This window comes from Mastigoproctus giganteus, chromosome 7 (assembly GCF_048544385.1).
Source record: "Mastigoproctus giganteus isolate SK-2022 chromosome 7, ASM4854438v1, whole genome shotgun sequence".
NCBI classification, from domain to species: Eukaryota; Metazoa; Arthropoda; class Arachnida; order Uropygi; family Thelyphonidae; genus Mastigoproctus; species Mastigoproctus giganteus.
The window spans coordinates 129,915,164-129,942,930 of record NC_143581.1 but is presented as its reverse complement, the minus strand read 5'-3'; the positions used below and the strand labels follow the sequence as shown (position 1 = coordinate 129,942,930).

The 27,767-nt window shown below is 37.1% G+C and overlaps 1 protein-coding gene across 4 annotated transcripts in view; it reads right to left on the bottom strand.

The window, feature by feature from the left end:
- The window catches only part of LOC150083194 (protein Gawky-like), a 295,134-nt gene that overhangs the window by 137,704 nt on the left and 129,663 nt on the right, over positions 1-27,767 (bottom strand). For all 4 annotated transcript variants that reach the window (XM_090377898.1, XM_090377901.1, XM_090377900.1 and 1 more), the window contains exon 5: positions 24,056-24,485. In XM_090377898.1, the coding sequence (XP_090234024.1) occupies positions 24,056-24,485 (430 nt within the window). The remainder of the gene's footprint in view (positions 1-24,055; positions 24,486-27,767) is intronic.

Sequence of the window (27,767 nt, the reverse complement as noted above, 5' to 3'; positions counted from 1 at the left end):
TTCTTGTGCGGCGCCTCCGTAGCCAGGTGGGAAGGAGCAGCAGTGCGTAGCATACGCTTCTTGATTAGACCGGGGTTCGAGCCCGTCACCACCAAATACGGAAAGGTCATTCAGGGAATGACCACCGCATATCCCGGAGCAATATGGCCTTAGTTGCTAATGCTCCTAAAAACCAAAATAACATAACATAACTTTCTTGTGAGCATATGCTTACAGGACTATACTGCTTGATTAGGTCATAGATATCATTGATATTGCTACATAGGCCTCTATGTAGTTCCACTAAATTTCCACTTTATGATGTAATCCATTTGTTTTTAGCAGTTGGGTTTGATTCAGTTTGCTTTTTAGATCCAGCTGTTTTTGTCCCTCCAATTTTTTTTCCAAGAAGACAGGTTATCCAGTGTCCATGTGGTCTTCTGCATACAGATCTAAGATTGGCTCATCCAGGTTGATGTTTTCATCTGAATCCATATTTGTTAAATTTAAAATTTCATGGTTTCTGACGAAGACTGCAATGCAGTTGGCGGTAGTGTAATTGGAGTGTTGTTGGCATGATCTATTGCATGCTGTTCCTTAGTAGATTTCTGCGAGGTTGAGAATATTTCTCGGGCCAAATCTGCAACAGACAACGTTGGTGGAACTGACATGTCAGTTTGAGTGGCTGCTGACTGGTATTTCTCTGCTGCTGCATAGGTATGTTTTGGTGTAATAAGCATAATTTGCTTCTTTGCCTCCCGGTAAGTCACTTTCAGCTCTACTTTGCATTTTTGTATCTTTTCCCCTGTTTTCCATAGTTCATAGAACCTTGAATAAGCAGAGTGCTGGCCTCGACAGTTTGAACAATGTTGTGTTTCAGCATCACATTCCGTTTATGGGTAGGATTTCGACCCACAGTTTGGGCACACTGCACCCCCTCAACTCTGAGAGTGGCCAAATTTTTGGGCTCTCCAGTGTCTGGTCATCAAGACCAGACACTGGAGAGCCAGATTTTCGGAACCTGTTTAATCTGAAAGAGTTTATTATTAGCTTGGGAATGCCATCGTTCTGTCCATTCTGATAAGCATGCAGCATGAATCATTAGTGCATAGTCTGAGGCTGGAACAGGGATATTGGTTAAATCTGAGCTGGTTAGATTTTTTTCAGCTTTATCAGCCAGTTCATTGCCTAAAATACCAGAATGTGCTGGTATCCAACAGAAAGTGACTGGTTGGTGGCATTCTTCAATCTTCAGTAATAATTTTCTAATTTCATTTAGAACAGGGTGAAATTTATCTGAGGAATTACACAATGCCTTGACTGAGCTGAGGGAATCAGTGAAAATTACTGATTTTAAAGACTGGTCAGAAGAGATTTTGTAAAGCTAGTTTAATTGCATTTAATTCAGCTGAAAACATACTGAATTCAGATGGAAGGGCTGTTGATACAATTGTACTCAGAAACACTGCAGTTGCTCCAACTTTTGAATTGGATTTAGAGCCATCTGTGTATATATGTAAAAAATCAATATATCTTTGAGTGTGAACTGCATGAACTTGTCTGATATTTGATGCTTGCAAAATATTCTTTCCTCACTGACAGAAGTAAGTGTCACAGGTCGGTATAGGAGGTGAAACCCATGGTAGTTGTGTACAAGTTGCTCTCTGTTGTACGGAATGAATGGAAACATTCCAAACCTGCAGTAGTTCAAGAAGGTGATGACCAGTTGGTTTTACTATGCTAGGTTGATTTCTGTACAAATTTTCTAATGGTGGATTGAAAGGTATGACTGAATGGGATACAAGACTACTTTGTATCTTGACAGAATACTTCAGCAATAACTATTTCCTACATAAAGATAGTGGCGGCTAGTGAGCATCAATGTAAAGGCTACGTGCTGGCATTGTTCTGAATGCGCCAAGTGCAATCCTCAGTGCACCGTGTTGAACTGGATCAAGCCGGTGTAATGCACTCTTTCTGGCAGTCTTAAATGGGAGCTCCATAATCAAGATGGGATCTGATTAATTCCCTGTACAATTGAAGGGAGGTACGATCTGCACCCCACTTTTGAGCAGATAAAGCTCTGAGTATGTTTATCTTTTTTAGGCAGGCATTACATACTTTTTTTAATGTGCCCTAAGATATTTAGCTTGTTGTCCATGATTAATCTTATAAATCTAATGTTACTAGTGACTGGTATGGAGATATCAGAAATGTGAAGTTCAGGATCCAGATGAAATTTGCGTTGTCTACAAAAATGGATAGCAACTGTTTTCTGCTGCAAAAGCCTATAGCCATTAAGGCTGGCCCATTGCTGTATTTTATTTAGTGATATCTGAAGCTGTCGTTTAATAGATCTCATATTTTGGGAATGAAAGGAGATGGAAAGGTCATCTGCATAATGGTAAGTTTCTATGGTATCTGTAAGTTTAGTGATAGAATCTATTCTAAGAGCAAAAAGAGTGGCACTCAGTACTGATCCCTGTGCAACACCTTCCTGAATGAAAGTTGTAGAGAAGGCATGTTGGTATCGAACTTGAAACGATCTAGTGTGTAGAAAATTCTTTACAAATATAGGAAGGTTGCCCCGCAGACCAAGAGATTACGGATCTCTTAGTATGCCATGCCGCCAGGTGGTATCGAAAGCCTTCTCTATATCTATGGAAACCAGTACTAGATGTTCATGCTTAATAAAGGCATTACGAATGGCAAATTCAGCCTTAACCATAAGGTACAAGCATGACCTGTTTTGATAAAAGCCATACTGACTATTGTTCATTAACCGTTCTGACTCAATAATCCAGACAAGTCTACAGTGGACAAATTTTTCTAGGATTTTGCTGAGGCAGCTTGAGAGGGATATGGCCTATAGCTATGGAGATTGGTTGAATCTTTTCCAGGTTTTAGGAACACCAAAACAGTAGAATGATGCCAAGAAGCTGGATAAACATTTCCTAGAAAAATACGGTTGTAAAAGACCAGAAGGAGAAGCAAAGCTTTGTCATCGAGATGTTGTGGCATGACGTAATAGATTCCATCTGGTCCGGTAGCACCATTGTGGGATGTTCCAATGGCTTGAAAGAGTTCTGAATATTATAGATGTTTGTTATATGGCAGAAGGAGGGCAGTTTGGAAGTTAATAGATTGCTGTTCTGCAGTGTTTTTAATTCTCTGGAAAGATGTAGTATAAGCTGCTGCCCCTGAAATTTCAGCAAATGTGTTGCCCAAAGATATTTGGGAAATCTAAAGAACTAAATAGATCTTGCCAATTACAGGACGGGATTGGAGAAGGTACAGTAGGAAACTTACCAGAAAGCTGTCTAATTTTTTTCCATACTTTACTGGTGTCTGTTTTTGTTAATGCTTGATGCAAAATGGGTCCATGATTCTTTCTTGGCTTGCCTTTGTATAAAATGTGCTTTTTGCCTTTAATTTCTTAAAATTAATGAGATTGTGTGTGGTTGGACATTACCGAAATAAATTCCAGGCTTTATTTTTGGCTTTCTTTGCTTTGGTGCAATCCTCATTCCACAGTAATTATAATGCTTTGGGCATGGGGGATTTGATAGTGGTATTGTGTCTTTAGCCACATTTAGAAGATGCGACGTGATGTAATTTGTCTAATTATCAATAGGCTGGAGGTGGAATTTTTCCTCATCTAGGGAGATTGATGACCGAAATTTTGCCCAATTTGCACAGACAAATTTCCATTTTCTGCAGGGTTGAGTTGGAGTCAATGCTATCAAAAAGTTGCGTACTTTACATGCCACTCTATGGTCGGGACCAGTACTGGAGGACAAATTTAGAGATCTATTGCTGAGATTTGTCCAGTTGGGAGCTGTACGTGTGTATGGGTGCACCAGTGTTGAGTATGGTGGGATTTAGTGCCTCTGAAAGCTTTCAATGAGTTGACCCCATCTATTTAATTTAGTAGTGCCCCATAAGGGATGGTGCCCATTAAAGTCCCCTAATATACAGATAGGCGGAGGTAACTGTATGAAGAGGTCTTCAAGATCTCAAGAGTAAGTATGGTTTGGTGGTAGGTAGATGGCGACAAGTGTTATTGCAATACGAGGAGTTATACGAAAAGCAACAGCTTCTATTTCTGTTTGAAGTGGGATGTTTAGTTGGGATCTTTGAATTTACAAGGATTGGTACACCACCGTGGGTGGCATTAGCTGTATTTCGATCTCTTTGATAAAGGCAATAGTCCTTTATCGAAGGAGAAATTTGCGAGGTTACGTACATTTCCTGAAGACAAAGGGCAACTGGAGAATACTGGCTAATTAGATCTTGGATATCGTCTATGTTGCAACGAAAGCCTCTGCAGTTTCATTGTAAAATACAAGGCATTATTTGTTTTTAGTTGATGGAGCTGATTCTGACTGCTTTTTGAAGGTGACTGGTTTATGACGTTCCAATTTGTTTCTTTTTTTTGGAAAACTGGCCAACCAGTGTCCATTTCTTCTTCTTCGGCATGGATTTCTAAAATTGGATCTTTCTGTATAGGTGTACCATCTGTCCATGGTTGTGTCCTAAATATATTTCATAGCATTTGAGTTTGTAATACGAGATGTGGCAGCAATCACTGGAGGAGGCGGTGCTTCTGGAATTGTTAAAGGAGTATTATTTGCATGGTCTGAAGTCTTGGATTGTTGCTTGCGTACACTTGGTTGTCGCTCAGCGAGGAAATTTCTAGCCCAATCAGAAATTGATTTAGTAGTTGGGACTGTGACATCAGTTTGAACAGAGACTGTCTGATATTTTTTACAGCATTTACATAGGTAATATTTTGGTTTAAAGTTGGTGCAACTAGTTTTCCGGCTTCCTGATAGCTGACTTTGTTCTCAATCTTGTATTTTACTATTTTTTTTCTTGGCTTTCCATTTTTCACACGTCTTGGAATATGCAGGATGGTCACCCTTGCAATTTGGACAGGTCATTTTTGTAGATGTACAATCACCATGTGGTCTGAGGATCCACAGTTGGGACAAACGGGAATCCCTCTACACAGTTTGAGAATGGCCATACTTTTGGCATTTATAGCATCTTTAAGAGTTGGGAATGTAGGGGCAAGTGCAGCAAAATAAATAACCTGCTTTTACAGCGGAGGGTAAATTGGGCATATTTGAAGGTAAGAATAATATTTCTGGTAGGTGTCGGTTGATTATCTTTTTTAATCATTATTCTTTTTGCTTAAATTACATTTTGTCCCTGCAGTTCTTAGGTAAATTTCTTCCTTGCGGACATTTAATAAATCCCAACTCGATGTGACACCCTTAAATGAATTTAGGGTTGCATGAGGAGATATTTTAATAGCAATGCCATCAAAGCTTGTTAATTGTAAGAACTTTTCATAATGTCTTTGGTTCTTGGTTTCTATTAGTAAGTCTCCTGATTGCAGTCCCTTCACCTTCTTGGGAGATCCTGCAATACCCTCCAGATGTTTCTGTATCATAAAGGGAGACAATTTACTCATAGGTTGATTACTTAGAGAGTGGAAGATTAAGAAAGATGGGTTGGGTTGCTCCATCCGATCAGTCTTCTGTCTTTTCGGATTTTCATTTTCCATGTCTACATGGTTTGTATTTGTCACGTTTGCTCCTTTTCACCCATGGCAGGAGAACATCTGCCAAGATTTCCGGCCACGCCACAGGTAGGCCAAGCGGTTGAAGTGTTATTCAGTTAGTGGAAATAGAAATATAAGGATAAAGAAAGAAAGGCGAGTCTCCTTTGTGTTCTAACTTGTGGCTTTTGAGTGTAGAACGGTTTTAAAAATAAGACTGCTAAGAGGAACGGGGCACCTCCGTAGCCAGGTGGGAAGGAGCAGTAGTGCGTATCACATGCTTCTTGATTAGACCGGGGTTTGAGACCGTCACCCCAAATATGGAAGATGCGGAAAGATCGGGGAATGACCACCGCATATCCGGGAGCAATATGGCCTTAGTTGCTAATGCTCCTAAAAACCAAAACAACAGCTAAGAGGAACATACGACTTAGAAATAACTTTAATCGCTTTTGATGAGCACTCTATAGATTGCAGAAAAATCGCTTGACCTCAAATTCGCTTGGCACCCGGGGCGGCAAAGGTTTTGCCCAGTTTATTGGCTATGACTTATGTTCCTTGTCTTGTGATTTTGTCTTGATTAGGCTTATAGTTGGATTAATCTGGTATCTGTCATTCATTTTACCAATTTTTATTCCAGACAGATTGAGATAATATAGACCTGGTTAATGTGTAAGCAAATTTATCCAAGATGCCTTTCTGCTAGCTCTTCTACCTATTGTTTATAATTTCTTGACCAACATTTTCTGCAGTCAGATACTTTTGAAAAATGTTGCAGGTTTAGTCTTTCATTTTGGCTGTAAACATTCTTCATTCCACCATGATCTTTGGTAAATTGGAAAATGTAATGTTTTTTATATAGTCTGCTCTGCAGCTTGAATTAGTTCATTACATATTGTATTGCAGCATCTAGTGGTTTCTGCTTGTAATCTCTGCATTTAGTTTTGCAAGCATATTATAACATTTCAAAATCAGATTGATTTATTTTCAAGCCAGGATTTCTGCATGACTGACAATGCCATTGTTATCAGATAGTGATCACTACTGAAATCAGTTTGTACTAACAAATGAATACTGGAAATGAGAGAGCATATAGAAAGTTCAACTGCTGTGCTGTTTTGTGATGCATGGTGTACACACAAGCAGTTAGGTCACTGATTATTCATTTTTCAATTTGTCATCCTCTAGTCTATAGCTTCGGTGAAGTGTCTCAGTATTGGGGGGGGGGGGATTTGGATTATAGATCTAATCTTGTTGTATTAATTCTTGACTTGGTGGAATATAAACTGATATGACTGTTTCAAGGGTACAGCAACTGTGAATACTGCAACTGCTTCAAGAGTCATTTAACTGGAGTATCTTCTGAGAATAAATATTAAAATTTACCAGTATTACAACCAACACAGGTCATGCTGTCTATTACTCTGTCTTTACAGTATGTATTATAATTCCTTACCAAAAGTGAGCCTTCAGATCTGGGATAAGTTCCCCATAATCAAAACATAAAGAGTATGATGTGAATTAAGATCGTGTGTTATTTAAGTTAATGCAGAATCCTGTGCAGTTCCACTGGATTACATTTTCACCATTTAGTTTTGGAGGGTCTTTGACTGTTTCCTTGGAACTACTATTTTAGATTTTTTGACCTTAGGTTTCACCCTTTTGGGAAAACATGGCTTAACTGTATCAATTCCTTCATCTGCAAAATTCTCATTTATCCTCAAAATGCAATGAATATTTGCTCTTCAAGACAACCAGGAAGCAATTGCACTTTGCCTATATCCAAATCTCAGTATTTTCTACTTATACTAGCCACTGTAACAGTTGAAAGCAAATCAATAAATAGAAACAATTTTGAAATGGCAGAGGGCAGGAAACTTTCTTCTTGTCCAAATGGCAATCAAGCATTTTGGCTTCATGAAAAAACTATTGGCTGCAATTTCTATCCATCTGTACTTCACTCCATTACATCCTGGTGATTCTTGTACATTGTTGGAAAAAAGTACCATTAGGATGCATGCCATGATACCTCTGAAAAGACATAACAGCTGGGGAGATGCCCATGTTTTGCTCTAGGGCTAAATTGCACTACTTCAATTTACAAACCTCCATTAAACAAACTGCTAGTATTCCATTAGGTCAGTGTCAAAGAACTGTTTGCTAATATTTTATTATATACGACGCACCGTGCATCTTTATTTCCAATACATGTAAAGCCGAAATTCAAATAACTGTCACGATACTTTCATTTTGGCCTTTTATTAGTTGGTTCCTGTTTTTTCACTTCGGATTTTTGGGGAACAAAAGGCTGCGATTGTTCATCCTCACTTTGAAGTGAGGCGATATTGTGTTTGTTTTCATCAACCACAGTTGCAATACTAGAAGTACTTGCTTCTCATTTTAAAGTTTCTTTTTTCAACCACAAATCCATGGTAATTTATTTTAATAATATTTTGAAATACCGATAATTATAAAAAAAATTTATACAAGAAAGTGAGTATTTATGATATCAGTTTGCTTCCCTCTCTCCTTCAACCTGTTTACTCCAGGCTAAATTGCATACGAATGACATATTAGATCACTACATTGCTATTTTTTTGTAGATGTCATTACCTCTACGCATACTTCTCTATGCAAAAGCCTGCCAAAATAAAGTGTTCTTTTTTTGGTAGTTGTTGGCGCATCAGCTTCTGTGGCCATAATGCACCTTCCAAGGTTTTTGCAGTACTTTGATCCAAGCCCGAGGCGGGATTCGAACCTGCGACCTTTGGGTTGCCGGGCAGGCACTTTATCCACCCGGCTAGCCCGGTCGGCATATAATAAAGTGTTCTGCTGTCTATTTGATGCGGTCTATGCCAGTATATTAATAACTGAAAAAATAAAAATAATGCTAAAAATTATGATGATACAAAATTGGTGTATGCTACAAACATGTAATTTATTTTAATTTTTAATTATAATTTTTCACAAAAACACTTGTTCACATCTCACAGGAACACAATTTGGAAAATGTTGCACTAGGTGATGAGTCATTTACCCACTTAAACTTTGGGTTGACACCTGACTGATCCCCTTTTACAGCTGAAGCATACTAGGCATAGTATTTTTTGATCCTATACCCAAGATTACTAGCAGCTCCACTACTGTGCATACAGTCTTTGATGCCACAGTAGTATAACAGGACTTAGCTGAATTTAAACCACTTGACTAATAAGCAGGAAGTAAATATCAGCATTTCAGATAGCCTTAGCTATAATCACTGAACGGATGTCAACAACACCTTAGGAACTTAATATTTGCATTTATGAGTATATGAAGTAGTAGTCACTGACATTTTGACAATATAAAAGTTTAAATAACTTAAAAGTTTAAATAGATGTACCACAATGGGTGTAAATTTAGGGAAAGGTACCTGTACTTCTACTGGACAATAAAGCATTCACATGATGGATACATCCAAGTAGTGCAACAAAGTTAAATTATTTGGTTTCAAAGAGGAAGTCAGTATCACTAGCATAAGTTCACTGGCATATGTAAAGTGTGTGCAATGACAACTGTATATCAGGTCACTGCATGAATGGACATATCATTATGGTGAAGGGAAAAAAAAAAAAAAAAACTCCAGAGTATAACTCTCACCCAAGACAAGTTCACACAGAACACAAAAGAAAGCACTGACCTATCACAAAAATGCCACCAGAGCAAATCAGAAATCATCAAACAGACTGGATGTCAGTCCTGGAAGGTCTCAATGAAGTAGGTACCCAAGTAATGATAAACGGAAAACATATGCGAATGGGATGTGTCTACAGAGCCTAACATAATAATAAAGTGGAAGGAAGTAACTTCAAAGATCAAGCAATGACTGTGGATGACACATGGTGAAGATACTTTGAACCAGATGACAAGTGACATAGCTATGCTATGAAATATGTGCCAAAAAAATTCAAATAAAAATAACTAGGAAGATTACAGCTCATGCCATTCTTTGGCTCACAGGGACTGCTGTTGTGCCATTTCTTCTATAGAGATGAAACAGTCAACTCACAAATTAATGTATGAATTCTTAGAGTTGACCTACAATGTGCCAACAAAAAGAATAGAAGACGTAGCAATTTGACATATAAATAATAATACACAGCCACAAATGGCTAAAAATACTATGATAACCACTGAGCAATTGCACTGGAAAGTAGCCGGGCAAATTCTGTATAGCCTGGACTTGCTGCTTCTGTCTTTAGCCTATGGTTTTTGTGAAACTGAAATATGATCTGGATGCACATTGATTTTATATAAAGTAAAATCAATATCCTTCCAGATCTTCTGCTTCAGTGAAGAAGTGAATCATAAATGGTGCCAACAGCAGCAAAAAGACTTAAGAGCATGAAAAAAAAATTGGTGTATGGACGGGTGGCTAAATTGTGGTGACAATGTTCTGAAAAAAGTACCATTATTAGTTAAGAAAATAATTTATTTTCATTTCACTTGCCTTTAGGCTGGATGCTAGTAAATATATGGTAGCAGGTAGTGTTTAGCTTCAGCCATTATAAACTTCATAAATAAATTCAGGCTCCATATTTTCTTTCGGAATTAAAGATAAGCTACATACTGAAGGGAAAATTGTTTTAATGACATTTGATTCACTTTGAGAAATAGCAGGGCATTAGTTCAAATTTATTCCAGCTGATTTTTCTTTCAAACCCAATTTTATTCTGTTTGTGGCATTGAAACTTCTCAACAGGACCACTGTTATTGGTTTAACAGTGATCCTTTCATTTAGTTGAATCAGCAACCCAAACCATACTGTGCCAATATGTACAGGTGACCCCCGCTTAACGCTGATCATTCGTTCCGGAAAAACAGAGCGCTAAGTGAATCCGCGCTAAGCGAGCGCCGCTTTCCCATAAGGTAACATATGTATTTATGAGCTGCGGTCAGTGCCATAGGATATTTCCTAATGAATAATAAACAGTAATGAAAAGATGCACAAATGTTGGTCAAAATATGTAATATTCAAATATTTGCACATATAAAATATTCTACATTGCATATGTATAATTATGTGGTAACTACTTGCGTATCAAAAGTAAATTTAAAATTCCAATTAAAATAATGAATTTAATTTAATTGATGAATTTAATCATGAAAAATGTGTGGATTTTGAGTTGAACTTTGGCCCTCTTCCAAATAAACTAAAAGGGGTATTAATTTTAATCCCCCGCAGCGTTAAAACCAACAATAAATTCAACCGATCCTTCACCGCTTTGAAACCTGGCATGTTTTTTCTTCTTTCAATATGAAACTTCTTTTAGGCATTCGTTTCCACAAAAGTCCTGCTTCATCTATGTTAAAAACTTATTGAGAATTATTTGCTTCGTACCTGGAGTCTAAAACGCTAATGGAACTGATATTTGGGTGATGCTCAAGTCAAGTGGACCCAATTTCGGCGAAGTCTGGATGGTCTGTGTCAGCCAAATCCTCTGCTTGCACCTTCACGATGGTGGGACTGTTAGTAATTCTGGGTATAGCCTCTATGCCCACAAGCACGTGACCACCTAGGTGAGAACCAAAGTAAGCAGAGGTCAAGGCAGCATTCCACCACTGCCCCTTTGTGTTACGGGCAATACTAGGTGGTAGATGACTCACATCAACTGTGTAATACCACCACTTTGCTTATTGGAGGCTTGAACTGGTGCAACCCATGTTTAGTCTCCAAAGCCAAGTTCTGATCAACCCATCCCCCATCTCTTCCATCATGCAAATTGATTGAAGTCTTGAGGTTATGATGAACACCATGGCAAGATTCAAACTTCCTTACATAATCTTGCTACCTCTACTCTGTCAGATAGTGACTGGAGGGAATCCAAGTAGTAAGTATGGGGGGGCATGCATTGTCAAGGCCATGCTATGTCAATGATCTGGGTATATTCTTACCATGTGTACACCATATCCAAAAATTCCATTACTTCATACAGCATGTCACCCCCCCCCCCCTTTTTCTTACTATTGAATACACCAGTGTTTCTCAACATACGTGCCACGAGTATGCTTCAGGTGTGCCGCGGAAAATGCAAATAAAAAAAAAAGAATAAATCCAAGTTTTATAATAAAAATTAATTTAAATAAAAAATTTAAATATGTACACTGCACCGATCCTAGCCCCTTCCAGCAGTCAATGTGACGTCACATTTTGATCCCCAGTACTAGATCTGGTCACCTTTAATCCTTTATTCACCTTTTGATTCCTAAAAGTAGATTTGTTCACCTTTATTTGGCCATTCTTATCACTTGAGAGTCTCTCCCAGGCACCTGCAGTTGTATAAGTGCAACTTGCAAGCAGTATAAGAAATTTCCTTTGTGTTTTAAAAGTACTTTTTGTGCTTTTATATCTCTAAAACATCATATTCAGTTAATTCGTATAGAACAGGTATTTTAAATTAACTGTAATAGTACATTCTAGAAGCAACTTTAATTTTTTTTAGAAATTATTAGCGATGGATAAAATTTTAGTGAAAGGAAATCAGAAGAAGCAAATTGATAACGAGCTTGGAGAAAATGGCAAAAACAAAAATGAGCAACCATCAACAAAAAAAAAAAAAAAAAAAACACATTATAATAAATATGATAATGATTATTTGGGGATGGGATTTTTGTATGCTGGTACCCAAGATTGTGCTCAACCTTTGTGTGGCATGTGGTTTAAAACTGTTGAACGAATCAATGGTGCCAATTAGTTAGTTAGTTATTTGGTTTTTAGGAGCATTAGCAACTAAGGCCATATTGCTCCGGGACATGGGGTGGTCATTCCCTGACCTTTCCGCATCCTCCGTATTTGGTGGTGACGGGCTCGAACCCCGGTCTAATCAAGAAGCGTGTGCTACGCACTGCTGCTCCTTCCCACCTGGGAAAGGGTGCCAAGTAAATTGCAGGGTCATTTTTCTGAGAAACACAAGAATTTATCATCCAAAACTGTGGAGTATTTTAAAAATTGCTGGACTCTACTAGAAAACAAGGTACAGTATTTTATAATATGGTTAAATTATCTGATAAAGTACAAGAAGTCAGTTTAGTAACCATACTGGTGGGAAAAAAAGAAAACTCACCTGATTGTAGAAGGTCTGATTTTACAAGCATGTCAGGTAATCGTGAAAAGTATATTGGGAGAAGCTGAAAAAAGAATGACTGTACCACTTTCAAACAGCACAATTAGCAGACGTATAAAAGAAATGTCCGATAATATTGAAGAACAAGTTGTTCGAAATATTAATAATTTTGGAGACTGTTTTCATTACAAGTAGATAATTCTACAGATATTATAGTGGGAAAACCAAATTAAAAACATTTGTCAGGTTTATTGAAAATGACACTACTATTATTATTATGTTGTTGTGACAAACTCAATGAAAGAACAACCAGCCAAGATATTTTCAAAGTAATGAATAATTATTTGCAAAAGTGTGGTATATTATGGAAGTCGTGTGTTGGCATTTGTACCGACAATGCTCTCGCGATGACAGGAGCACTAAAAGGATTTGTAAACTTAGTAAAATGACACAATTTAAATATTATTACAACACACTGTTGTAATAATATTTGAATTTGCTACTAGAGAAGTTCTAGTAGCAGACAGTCCATACCTGATTTAAAACTTGCACTTGATCAAGGGTTAAAATGGTCAATTATATCAAAACTAGACCACAAAAAATACGCATTTCCGGAAAATTCTGCGAGGAACTGCAGTCTGCATCATTTTTCTTTAATGATGTATACTGAGGTCTGATGGTTATCGAAAGCAAATGTATTTATGCGTATGGACAAGTTGCATGAGGAAATGAGCTTTTTTTTTCACTGGGGAAATTGAAATTTTTTGATTATTCGAGTGATGAAATTTGGTGCTGTAAATTAGCTTTTCTAGCAGATTTATTCCCACAGCTTACTAAATTAAATATTAGTATGCAGGGCCCATAGGAAAATTTACTCAACTTCTACTGACAAGTTGTTTGCCTTTAAAGAAAAGTTGAGTATATGGAAAAAATATGTAAATAAAAGAAATTTAGAAATGTTTCCTTTGACTGACAAAATGAATTATACTAAATTAATTAATGTAACAAGCAAAACAACAGAATTATTAAAGACAAAAATTGAGCATTACTTTCCATCCCTTTATACCAAAAAAATATTTGTGGGTAAGAGACCCATTTGCAACAAGAAACCTTCCAGATGTTAGAACTTAATCTGCAAGAGGAAGAATAATTGTTTGAGATCCGTAGTGACCAGTCGCTGGAAATTCACTTTAATAGCGCTAATATTAGCAAATTAAAATATCTGCTAAATTAAAAATGAATATCCAAGAATTTTGGGAAAGGCAATTAGAATTTTATTGCCCTTTTCCACTTCCTACTGCGAAACAGTTTCCGCTTTAAACGAGAGAGAGAGAGAGAGAGAGAGAGACTAAAGTCGGTAGAAGAGTTGAGAGCAAATCTATCCACAATAAATCCCTGTATTAAAAAACTGTGTGCTTCCAATCAAACCCAACTGTCTCACTGACTAAGGTGTAATAATTGTATTTGTTTGTTTTTATATTTAAATGTTATATTTTTAACATATTTTCTTTTAAATTTTATACAATGCATGTATGTTCAGAAAAGAACACTGAAAGCATATAAAACAATTAATAAGTGTATTATCAAATATACCAAACAGAAATAACTTACAGTTTGTGAATGTGTGTGCATAGATATTATTTATAACATGCAGGGTGTCTCAAAAATATTAGTACAAATGTTTAGGGGAGGTAGGTAACATCTAAAGGAATGTGAATCGCATAGGAACCGAACCCATAACCGGAAACGTCACGGGAAAGTAGTAGCACAGGCACAAGAAGCAGAAATGACACAAGTCAGTAATTAGTGGCAAACATTTATTTGACATAATATTAACAATGGAGTACGAGATGGATGCATTTCATGATGTCACAACAGATGCTCGAAGGTTCCACCATGAGACACGATGCATGTGTGACACTGACGCAGCATGGATTGGCGGACACGGTTGAACACACCTGAAGTTTTTTGACAGTAGCAGAAGTGCAGACGAGTCTTGCCACGAGATCCATTTCCATCTCCACAGGCGATTCATCCACGATAGAACTGAGGGCCCCACAGAAAGAAATCAAGGCTCGATAAATCAGGTGAACGCAGGGACAAGACAACGGGTCCACCACGGCCAAAACGCCTGTTCAAATGGTCACGAACACACCTTCCATAATGGACAGGTGCCCCGTCATGTTGAAACCAAATGTTGCATCTCACATTTGAGGGAACATCGTCAAGTAACCCTGGTAGAAGTTGTTCAAGAAAGATCCGATATTTAGCAGAGTTCATGCGAGATGGTAACAGGTATGGGCCAACTAAGCAGTCACCGACCATACCTGCCCACACATTTATTGCAAAGCGTTGTTGTGCCGCACGGAGGCGCACACGTGTGGGTTGTCGTGAGCCCACACGTGAGCATTGTGCTGATTGCCTTCTTGAGTGATATAATCCTTTTCCGTGAACTGGACAAAACATAGGCTGGAAAATTTAAGTCTTGAACACTTTCTTTGAGAAACCACTGCGCAAAAGCCACATATGCAAGATGATCTCGGGGGAGCAGTAACTGAACCCTCTGGAGAAGAAAGGGGTGTAAGGAATTGTCCTGCCAGACACACTACACACTACACTGCAACGAGACACTCCTAATGCAGGGGTAATGGCACGTGTGCCGGTAGTAGGATTATTCTGGACGGCATTCAACACACTTTCTTCCATCGTGGGAGTTTGCATCGAACGTGGTCTGCCCGCACTATTCCTGTTACCTCTAAATGACCCATAATCGCACAAATTTTGATGCATACACGCAAAGAAACAGTGTTCCGGTACATGTCTGTCTGGGAAGCATTCTCCATAAATTCGTTGAGCGGCTTGTCCATTGCCCTCTGCTAATCCATACACTAGGTGCATGTCTGCCAACTCACAGTTCGTATATCGATGCATGCTCTTCCTGCGGCGACTACTACTCCTTGAATGAGTAAACCAGAAATTTTCCCTCTTGCGAACTGATAGATATTGCTGCGTACCGACTTACGGTGATGTTTCCGGTTATGGTTCCTATGCGACTCACATTCCTTTAGATGTTACCTACCTCCCCTAAACGTTTGTACCAATATTTTTGAGGCATCCTGTATATAGTATTATAAATATACATATAATAGTGATTGTAGTGTGCATCAAAATTTTAGTGTCTTTAAGTATGCAGCAACATCAAAGTTTGAGAAACACTGGAACACACCAAGATGTCGCAGATACCTTTCACACATATGTGGTTTCAGTTCTAATCTCAATGATGTCCATTTCCACTTACAGTCTGCCAAATCCCATGAAAGTTTTCTGACAGAATCTCAGTTATCGGCTGATTCAACTACTGCTCATCTCAGTTGCCCAAATTATTCACTTTATGATTCCTTCTGTATTTTTTAATGTTTATTGCAACTGGCACTCATCACTCTCATCTTAATATCCTTCTAGACTGCATTTTAGGCAATGTCTGGCCATTACATTTTAAAATATTACTTAATTGACCTTAAATCCATAAATTTACATCTGTTATTTTGACTAATCTCAACTATTGTTTTAGTTTTCAATGTAATGAAATTTTCAATGTAATTTAGTTTTCAATGAATTGAACTGCTTTTCACTTTGGTTCTAATTTTTATTAATTCTTTTCCTTTATTTATTGTTTCATGTCTGGCATCCTATGATCCTATGAACACTGCATCATTTACCTGCTAACCACAGCCAGTAATACAATATTTGTTTTTGTTTTTTTTTAATACTTCACAGAAATACTAAGAATCTGGAGTGAATGAAAAATTTGGAAGACAATTCTCTGACTAAATTTTGACTGTTTTTTTTTTTTTTTTTGCTTAGGTAGTTATTTTCTTTAACTAAAGGAATTTGGCATTCTCTTAATTAGATCATTATTTGAGTTGGCATTACAATAACAAAAAACAAATAAATAAAAATCACACTATATAATTGAATTACATGTAGTCCAATGCAAATTGAATTAGTAATATCTTCACATGAAATGTCCTGTAATATATATATATATATATATATATATATATATATATATATATATATATATATATATATATAAAACAGGCATGCTGATTTAATTCAGCAAATTAAAAGCCAGACTAAAGACCTATATGCCCAGTACAAGGCATATTGTACTAGGAATTAATTAATAATTAACCCCACAGAGACCCAATTGAATCCAGACAGGCCTATCAGTTGTATCCCAAAGATATACAAGATTACGACTACCATAACCAAGATATCACACCAGTTGGAAAGCCTGAACATAATAGCCGAACATAGTGTACGGTGTTAAATGTAATGCGTCTAGTGTTAATTGTATGGTGCCAAAATCCCTAGCAGGACTAGGTCTCCCACAGAACATATACAAGGAACTCTGGAAAGTTGCAATCCTGAATACCTGTAGGATAGTCAGAGTTCCTGGATCTACAGTAAGACGACACATAACCACCCTGTGCACTTGGTAGTAATACCCGTCATGGGGTGGATCCACCCAGTCAGTAATAATGTAAGAACAACAATACTGCTACTAATAAAGCAGTGTCACAATCCGTAATCCAATCATCGATTTCATAATCTGTAGAGATGACACCACATTTTATGAAGTATTGCACTGAGTGGGATAAAAAGTTTAGAAATCACTTGGTAGGTGATGACACTGTGGGAACATTGCATTATATAGCCTCAGCCTCAAGAGCAATGTGACATAACGGCCTAGAAGCAATAAGTATGCAGAGAACAGATACATACATATACACTGAGTTACATAAATAGTTAAGACTTCACTTGATTGATAATGACACTGTGGTAACGTTGCATTATATGGCTCCTGAGCCACAACAGCAATGTGACCCTTCATGACAGTAACAGGGCTCCCAGAGAACACATACATATACACTGAGTTGAATAAAAGGTTCAGACTTCATTTGATTGACAATGACACTGTGGTAATGTTGCATTATATAGTTACTTAGCCACAAGAGCAATGTGACGCAACCTAACAGCAATAGGACTCCTAGAGAACACACAAATATATATACACTGAGTTGGATAAAAAAAATTCAGACTTCACTTGATTGTTAATTACAATGTGGGAACATTGCATTATATAGCTTCTCAGACACAAGAGCAATGTGACCCTAGATAACAGCAATAGGTCTCCCAGAGAAAACTTATATAAACATGCACTGAGTTGATTAAATGGTCTCCAGACTTCACTTGATTGACAATAACACTGTGGTAATTTTGCATTATATAGTTACTTAGCCACAAGAGCAATGTGACCCTACATGACAGCAACAGGGCTCCCAGCAAACACATGTACGCACATGCACTGGTAGATGACATTGTGATAAAAGGTTCAGCCTTCACTTCACTTGGTTGATGATGACACTATGGGAATGTTGCATTATATAGCTCCTTAGCCACAGGAGCAAGGTCGCAGATACCAAAAATGTTTAGTTTTTCAATGAGTTGTTCACTAGGTACTTTATCAAATTGCTTAGTTATGTCAGCAGTGTCTAATTTAAGATGGCTCTAGAGTTGATAATCACTTTTTGCACAGGTGCTTGGTACTCCTGGTTCCCAAACCACTCTAAGTCAATAAAAAAAAAAAAAAAAAAACCACTTCCACTTCACCCCTCTGTTCGTTCAAAATACCTGTCCAGCTAAGCCTTAAACTTATTTAGGCTATCAACCTCCACCACAAGGGATGAAAGTCTGTTCCACCAACCAACCACCAGCTGGCTAAAGGCAAATTTCCGCACGTCTATCCTACATCTGTCTTTCCTCAATTTGAATTTATGCCCTCTCAGGTGATTATTCTGAGCTAGAGGAAGAATCCCATCAGCATTGAGCATGCTTAAACCATTCAAGGCTTTATACACCTCTATCAGATCACCTCGCTGGTGCCTAGTCTCCAGACACTGTAATTTGCAAAACTTAAGCCTTTCTTTGTAAGAGCACCCCTTTGTTCCATTCACTAATCTTGTTGCCCTTCTCTGTACTCGTTCCAGCAGCTCTACATCCTTCTTGAAATGAGGCCTCCAGACCTGTATACAGTACTCTAGGTGTGGCCTGACCATCGCCTTATACAATGGAATAATCACCTCCTTATCCCTGCTGGAAAAATTCCTGTATATCATTGACAATACTCCATGAGCTACTCTTGCCACCCGTCTGCACTGCTCAGAGAACTTCATATCTGCCTGCACAACCACCCCCAAGTCCCTTTCATTCTCTACCACTGTCAGTGTTGTACCACAGAGTTGATACGTTGCTCTGGGGTTGCTGTTTCCCATGTGTAGTACTTTACATTTATCAATGTTAAACTTCATTTGCCACCTCTCAGCCCATCTGCTCAACCTTTCCAGATCCTGTTGCAGCAGCATAGTGTCAGTAGTGTCCTTGACAACCCTGCCAACCTTTGTATCGTCTGCAAACTTGGACATTAATCCCGATATACCATCATCAATATCATTTATAAATACAGAAAACAATAATGGACCCAACACTGAGCCCTGAGGGACTCCACTAATAACATCAGTCCACGATGAGCAGTGTCCATTGATTACCACTCTCTGTCTTCTCCCCCTCAACCACCCCTTTATCCATAGCAGCAATTTGCCTCCAATGTCACACTGCTCCAATTTGTGTAGCAGTCTTCCATGTGCAACAGTATCAAAAGCCTTTCTAAGATCCAAGTATATAATATCAAAGTTATTCCCTGCATCCAGTTCTTTTGTGACTGCATCATAGTATCCAATCAAGTTGGTCAGGCAAGACTTCCCCTTAACAAAACCATGCTGTGTCTGAGCTATAACTGAAGTCTTGTCTAAATGATCCTGCAGTGCTTCTTTAACCAGTGCCTCCATTAATTTTCCTGGAACAGAAGTTAAGCTCACAGGTCTATAATTACTTGTGTCAGCCTTTGATCCTCCTTTGTGAATTGGGGTCACATTTGCACATTTCCAGTCTATGGGTACCTCCCCTGAGTCCAAGGAAGCTCTCATAATTATGGCTAAGGGTTTGCTTACTTCCTTTGCTGCCTCCTTTAATATAACTGGATAGATCCCATCCACACCGGGTGCCTTTCTTGTGTTTATCTTCAACAGTTTCTCCTCCACTTTACTCCCAGTTATTTCAAGATTCTGTAGCTTACTGCTAGAGTTGAATACACCTCTGGCATTCCCCTCGCTGAATAACTCCTCATGTGTGAATGTCGATGCAAAATATTCATTTAGTTTGTTAGCTACCTGAGCAGGATCATCAACACTTGACCCATCAATATCAAGTGGACCAATCTGATTCATCCCTTTCCTTCTAGAGTTTACATAAGTAAAGAACTCTTTGCTGTTTTCCTTTGCATCCCTTGCCAAGGATTTCTCGTAATCTGCCTTCGCCTGCCTAACCTCCTTTGTAACTTGGTTGCATATCAACTTGTATCTATCATAGGCTTCTGTGTTAATTTGTAAGTATCCCATGCATTTTTCTTCTCTGCCATATGCCTCATTAGTTCATCTGACATCCATTTTGGCCTAAACCTTGAACAATATTTCTTAGTTGGTATGTAAAGCCTAGTAGCTTCCAAGATAAGTTCTTTGAATGCTTCCCATTTTGAATTTGCTGTTGGTAACATCATCAGTTGGTCCCACTGTATAGAATTTAAATACTGTCTCAGTCCATCGTAGTCGCCTTTACGGAAGCAATAACCCTTCCCTTTACCCCTAATGGTAGTTACCTCTTTGAGTAAATCCCACTTCAGCACACTGTGATCACTGCCACCTAGTGGTTCATTTATCTGCAGATTCTTAATGCATGAAGAATCACTGCTGATAATCAAATCAAGAGTATTACTCCCTCTAGTTGCCTCCGGAACATGCTGATGTAGAAAACAATCATCCAATAAATCCACAAAAGCCCTGCTAGTGTGTGAGTATCCAGCCCCCAAATTCCAGTCAATATCTGGGAAATTAAAATCTCCCATTATAAGACACTCTGATTTACTGGCCCACTCTATTTCCCTGTACAGTACCTTATTATACTCATCAGAGTCATTAGGCCTATAGCACACTCCTACTCTCAATTTTGATCTCCCAATGTTTATGTCACACCAAACTGACTCCACACTGCACTGTCCAGCGATGTCGACTGGCTTCACTTCCTTGGTTTTTATGTGTTTCTTAACTAATAGCTAAAACTTGTTTTAGCATAAAGTTTTTGTAGAACTTTATCCTTATGAAATACCAAACAGGCTTCAGAAAAGCAAAATATTTGATATACTTATTGTATTCAACAATTCCTTTGATGGTCATTTTAATCCATACTCTCTTTCACATTAACGTCTTTAATATAACAACAATTGGTCCATATCAAGATCTTTTGGGCCTAATCTTAACATGTTTTACAATTAGTGCTCTTTAAAATATTTCTAACTAGGTAACATGAGACCTATGCCAATACATTTTCATCATAAATATCCATATCCTCACAGTACCTGGGTAATTATAACTCTTTCACTTTGTCAGTGAGACTGGCTGACTTGGCTTGATTTCAAGAACAATAAAGATGCTATGACATATTTCATGAAGTTTTTTATGGAATAATTTAATTATTTCATAAACTATTACTTCAATTAATATCAATGCACTATTCATATAAATTAATGTAATAAGTTATGAATTAGTTATTAATTAGCTATTCTGTATTTTTTTTTTTTTTTTAAATTTCTGATTCTATGGATTCCAATAAATTACCTTAAATGCTCTTTCAGAAATCAGTACATGACAGCAGATAATTAGAATAATAGAAAAACAAAAAGTGTCCACTCTGTATCTTACTTCTCTGTGCCTTCATCAATATCATTGATAAATACCGAAAACAATGGACCCAACACCGAACCATGGGGGGGGCTCCACTAATAACATTAGTCCATGAACAGCAGTGTCCGTGATTACCACTTTTTCTCCCACTCAACCATCCTTTTATCCATTGTATCGACTTGCCCTTAATGCCAAACTACTCCAATTTGTATAGTAGCCCTCCATGTGCAACAGTATCAAAAATTTCCTAAAAATCGAAGTATATGATATCAAAACTTTCTTTTATTTGTCAGACACGACATTCCCTTAACAAATCCATGCTGTGCCTGAACTATAACTGCAGTCTTGTCTAGATTATGCTGCATTGATTGGATGTTGGATTTTTTTTTGGAGAAAAAGCAACTTTGGCCATTTGCACCTATCTATTAGTATTATGTAAACAATGACGTTGACATTTCTTGTTTACATCTGGCTGAAATATCCTATTATTAGTTTAAAACTAATAACTACATTTTCAATTTGAAGTTCTGTAATTTGTGATAAAGTCAGGGAATCCTGAATATTCATGGGGAGATGGAAGGCACCATGTGGTATTGTGAACATTCTATAAAGAAAATGTTTCACAGTAAGTTGATAAGAACAATGGAGACATTCTGGAGGATTTGCTTTTGTGAGCAAGTAAAAGTGTGTGAGGAGATGTCCATGTCCAATGCGTAGTCTTGTTAGAATGATTTCGTGCCCATTCTTATGGAGACTTGACTTCCACAATTGAAATTCGTGTTTTATTTAAAATGTTTGTTTGGTTGATTTTGCCAGATTTGTGACCACTGGGTGTTGAGAATCTGTTTGATAATAGGTCTGTAATTGGAATGTTGAACTTTGTAAAGCCTTCAGTTTGTTTTTGTAAGATTCTTTGCTGCTTGATTGCACTTTCATTACCATCAATGTCTGCATGTCCTGAGATCCAACAGAAATTTACTTGCCTCCTTTTGCTTTTGAGCTTCACAAGATTAGCTCGTATCTGGTGAAGGATTGATGTGATGGTGTCTGCTGCATTGCTTCTTTAACCAGTTGTTGTTATTTGATTTTTAGGAGCATTAACAACTAAGGCCATATTGCTCCGGGATATGCGGTGGTCATTCCCTGACCTTTCCGCATCCTCCATATTTGGTGGTGATGGGCTCGAACCCTCTTTAACCAGTGACTCCACTACTTTCCCTAGAACAAAAGTTAAACTGACAGGTGTTTAATTACTCATGTCACCCTTTGATCGCCCTTTGTGAACTGGGGATACATTTGCACATTAAGTCCATGGGACATCCCCTGAGTCTAAGGAATATTTCATAATTATGGTTAAGGGTTTGCTTACTTCCTTTGCTACCTCCTTTAATATAACTGGATAGATCCCTTTCTTATGTTCAATTTCAACAATTTCTCCTCCTTTGCTCTCAGTTATTACAAAATCATGTATCTCTCTGCTAGAGTTTGATAAGTTTTTCTATCCTTCAATTCCCCACAGACTTCCTCAAGTGTGAATGTAGATGCAAAATACTCATCAGTTTGTCAGCTACCTTAGCAGGTTCATCAACTATTGAACCATTCATATCAAGTGGACCAATCTGATTCATCCCCTTCCTTCTAGGGTTTACATAAGTAAAGAAGTCTTTGCATCCTTTGCCAAAGATTTCTCATAATCTGCCTTTGCTTGCCTAACCTCCTTTGTGACTTGATTACAGACTAGCTTATATCTACCGAAGTCTTGTGTCACTGATAATTTATGTGCATCCAATGCATTTTTCTTCTCTGCCATGAGTCTTAGTTCATCTGTCATCTTTTTAATGTTTTGAGGTGTGGTCTATTTTTGATCTGCATCATTGATTTCATTGGTGAATTTAGCTGTAAAAATTACAAAAATAATCACAGATGGTGTACAAAGTGTTCTGCATGCCTGCTTGCATCTTACTTTAAGACAATTTGGTTTCTCTTTCAATTTCTTATTGTGGTTTTTTTTTTTTTTTTTTTATTCCAAGACAATGTTATTATCCAATATCAAAATAAAAAAAAACTGTAGTGTACGTTTCTGAATTATTTGGTTCCCATCACAACCAAAAAATCAAGTGCTGCATAGAATGCAACAGTGCACTAACCAGTCTAAGTACTATATTTTTTGCTGATACCTTCAGCTAGTGCTAAATGCAGGGCTCACTATATAGAACTTCACCACTCGGGAAATGTTTAAAATTAAACACAATGAACACTTTTAAATCACTTTTTTGCATATTTAAATTCAATCCTGTCAGTTTCTCTAAAATGTGATTATATTAATAATGTTATTATATTAATAAATAAAATAAAAATAACTAAAATCATATTCTTATTATAAAACGGATAAAAATATTTTAATATTTGTTGCTCAGATAATTTGCAATTATTAGATAATGGTCATACAGTGGAAGCTATTACTTACATGAAGGATTTGAATCATGTTACAATTCTCAGTCACATTTATTTATGAAACAAAGGGGGAAAAAAAACAGTAAGCTTCTTACCACCCCATGATGCTGATCCTTGACTATTCCAGTGTTTATTGTCACTAGTGGCATTTCCCCACATATTGTTATTGTTGTTACTGTTGGTAGCAGTGGTAGTGGTTGTGGTACTGCTGCTGCTGTTACTATTATTGCTGCTGCTCACTTCTCCCCAAGCACTGCTATTATTCTGAGGAACACCAGTCCACATGTTACTTGTGTCTTCATCTTCACCCCAAGTACCTCCTATATGTGTTGAAGGAGTGTGACCCCAAGGCTGGTTATTGCTGCTTGTGACATTGCTAGTATTCCCTTTATTATGATGCCTAATATTATTTTCCCAGATGTCAGTTCCTGTATTGGCTGGTGCTCGCCAAACAGAGTTTCCATTTTCTTTTGTAGATGAATTTGGAGAGAGAGGAACATCCCATGATTTGTCTTGACTGATAGCCTAAATGATAAAAATAATGATATATTAACTGATTATTCAGGGTTTAAGAGGTACTCAAATATTTAAAAAATAAATAAATAAAAAAAAAATATGGTCCATGTATTCAGTATGACCAAAAGAATTCGGAAATACAAACAGGCAGTTATAAAAAGGATTTTTAATTAACAAACCTAATATTGCCGAACCTTCAAAATTCAGCATCACCTATTTTCTAGCAGCATTTAAGAAAATGGGCAAATAAACAAACAAGTGATTAATAAATAACTCAAGTATTGATAAATTCAGTTCCCAGACTGGTAACGTTTCAGATGATTGTCTCTAGGATAGAGATTTTACCTCAGAGAAACAAGTTTCTACTGTGCTGAATGATATTGAGAATTTTTTTAGGTCATAGAATTGTCCAAATACAATTCATGAATAAGATTAGCAACTCACTGATAGCATAGAGGATGCTATCAATGAGCTGCTAGTCTGATAACGAAGCTTCGATATAACGAAGTCTGCAATTTCAAGCCCCATTTAACATAAGAAATATTCCAATTTAAGGCCAACGCCCGACAATCATTCGATTGGTGACTGACGGTGACTCGTTACGAACTCGCGAGCTGTGGGTGTGTCATTCGCCTAATTTAGTCGTTTACACTTCATAGGGCGTGTTTCAGTGTGGTGCATTGCAATAATTGTCGTAGGTTCTTTGATAGCATTACATAATGTAGATTTTCTAAATTTTAATAGAAATATTTTTTTTTTTTTTTAGTTAAATTGTCAGAATCAAAGAAAAGAAAAGCAATTTCTTTGGAAACTAAACTAAATATAGTACGACGTGTTGAAAGCAGCGAAAGAAAATCCGATGTGGCACATTCTTTAGGATTAGCGCAATCAACTTTAACAACCATACTAAGTCAATCAGAAAAAATAACAGTCTGCTCAGAATTGTACAGATGTTACAGAGGCAAAATTAACTCACTTAAGGAGCCAATTTTAGAAAACAATGGAGAAAATGTTAAGTTTGTGGGTAGATGATATGTCACAACGTCATATGCCTTTAAGTCAAATGGTGATTCAAGAAAAGGCATTATTTTTGTTTAATCACCTGAAATCTAAACAAACTGAAAAAATTACAGAAACTTTTGAGGCTTCTTGTGGTTGGTTCGAGAAATTAAAAAAAAAAAAAAAAAAAAAAAAACGGGCCAGGATTCATAGTGTAAAATTAACAGAAGCTGCAAGTGCATATGTTGAAGCTGCAAATAAGCTTCCAGAAAAACTAAAGGAAATAACTGAATGTGAAAATTTTCCACCAAATTTGGTGTTCAATGTTGACAAAAGCAGTTTCTTCTGGAAACTGCTACCATCAAAAAGCTTCATTTCTATTGAAGAAAAATCAGCTGCTGGGTTCAAAGCAGCCAAAGACCGTTTAACATTACTCTTTGGATAAAACGCCTCTGGCAATTATAAATTAAAATTGTTATTAGTTTACCATTCAGAAAATCCGAGGGCGTTAAAAGGTAACATTAAACGAATTTACCTGTAATATGGAAAGCAAATAGAAAAGCGTGGGTTACCAAGGAGTTATTTACTGATTGGTTTGTCAACCACTTTTGTTCTGAAGTAAAACGGTATTGTCAAAAAAAAAACAACTTTGAAGAAAAAGCTCTTTTGTTGTTAGACAATGCTTCGGGACATCCTACTTAACACGTTGGACACATGCATCTTAACACGTTGGACACATACATTCCTGTTAAAGTTGTGTTTCTTCCAGCAAACACAACTTCCCTGATTCAGCCATTGGATCAGGGAGTAATAGCATCATTTAAAGCTTATTATCTGCATCGAACATTAAGCAATTCGATTGAACTAGAGGATAAAGAGGAAATCACAGTTAAAACTTTTTTGAAAAACTACACCATTAAAAACAATTGAAAACATTGATAGTTCTTGGAAAGAAGTCACTAAGAAATGCTTAAATGGAGTTTGGTACAAAATATGGCCAGAAGTTGTACTAGAAGAAGAAAATAACATCCAAGAAATTAGAAATGAAGTTATCCAGATGGCTCGATCAATAGGTTTCGAAAATGTCGATGAAGAGAATGGTAAAAATTTATTGAATGCAGAAGATGATGGTTTTTCGGTGGAAGATTTAGAATACCTTGTTAGCAACGAAGACAAAGAAAATGAAGACGAAGTTAAAGAAGTTCCTGCCGAAAAAGTGTTAACGACCAAAGATTTAAAAAGGTACTTAAATGACATTGAAAACGTTTAAATTTTTTTTAGTGAAAATGATCCCGATTTAGGAAGAAGTGATATTGTTCAGTGATCAGCGCTAAATGCAATAACTCCATATAGGCAATTGTTAAATGAAAGAGAAAAAAGCATAAACAATCAACTTTAGACTCATAGTTTAAAATGTGATTTCACTTTGTATGTAAGTTGACTGTTTATTTAATAAAACTGTACTTAATAAAATAAAACTGTAGTCATCATTTGCAAGTAGATCCAGTGTGAATCATGTTCCAGAGGTTCCTAGCATTTTGGAAGAAAATGCTGACAAATGCTGAGCAGTAACTGCTGAAGAAAGTGAGATGACATGATGACTGCAGGATGGATCAGCAACTAATGGGAATAGGGATTAACCCTGAGGGCAGATCAGAAGTAGTATGAACGCTATTGAAGAGACCTCAAAATAGGCTTTTTTTTTTTTTTTTTTTTTTTTTAAATCAGCCAATAGCATTTTCTTCTTGAACAATGTTTAGTGACACTTTGTTGATTTGTGGTGAATGGAGCAGGTACAACTTAGCTAGAAGGTGATCAATATCATATTCAAATCAGTAGGTGCTTAAGCCTAACAAACTTAAGTTTATTGGCTTTAACACATTTCATTAAGTGCTACTATCACTCTTGAAGCACGAAATGAATGATTTGGCTTGGCACAACATAACAGATGGCAGTATTACCAAAACAAATAACAGTTTTACTTGAAGTACTAAGGACATCAGCAAGCTAGGACTTTCTTTCTGTGTGCAAAAGTTTTGAAAATGGTGGCGGCAGAGGGGCAGTGAACTGGAAATTAAGGAAGACCATCTTTTCCTTCACAGAGTATCAGATTAGGCTACTGCATTTACCTGATTCTAAAATGATCTAGAAATTACATGCAGATCATGAAGTAATACTAATTTTCATAAACTAAATGTTTATAGGTAAGTAAATATAGGTCTTCTAAACAAAGCTCCATCTTATGGTTTGCCAACTGTTTTTTGTAATTGTTTTTCCAGTTTTCTCTCTGAT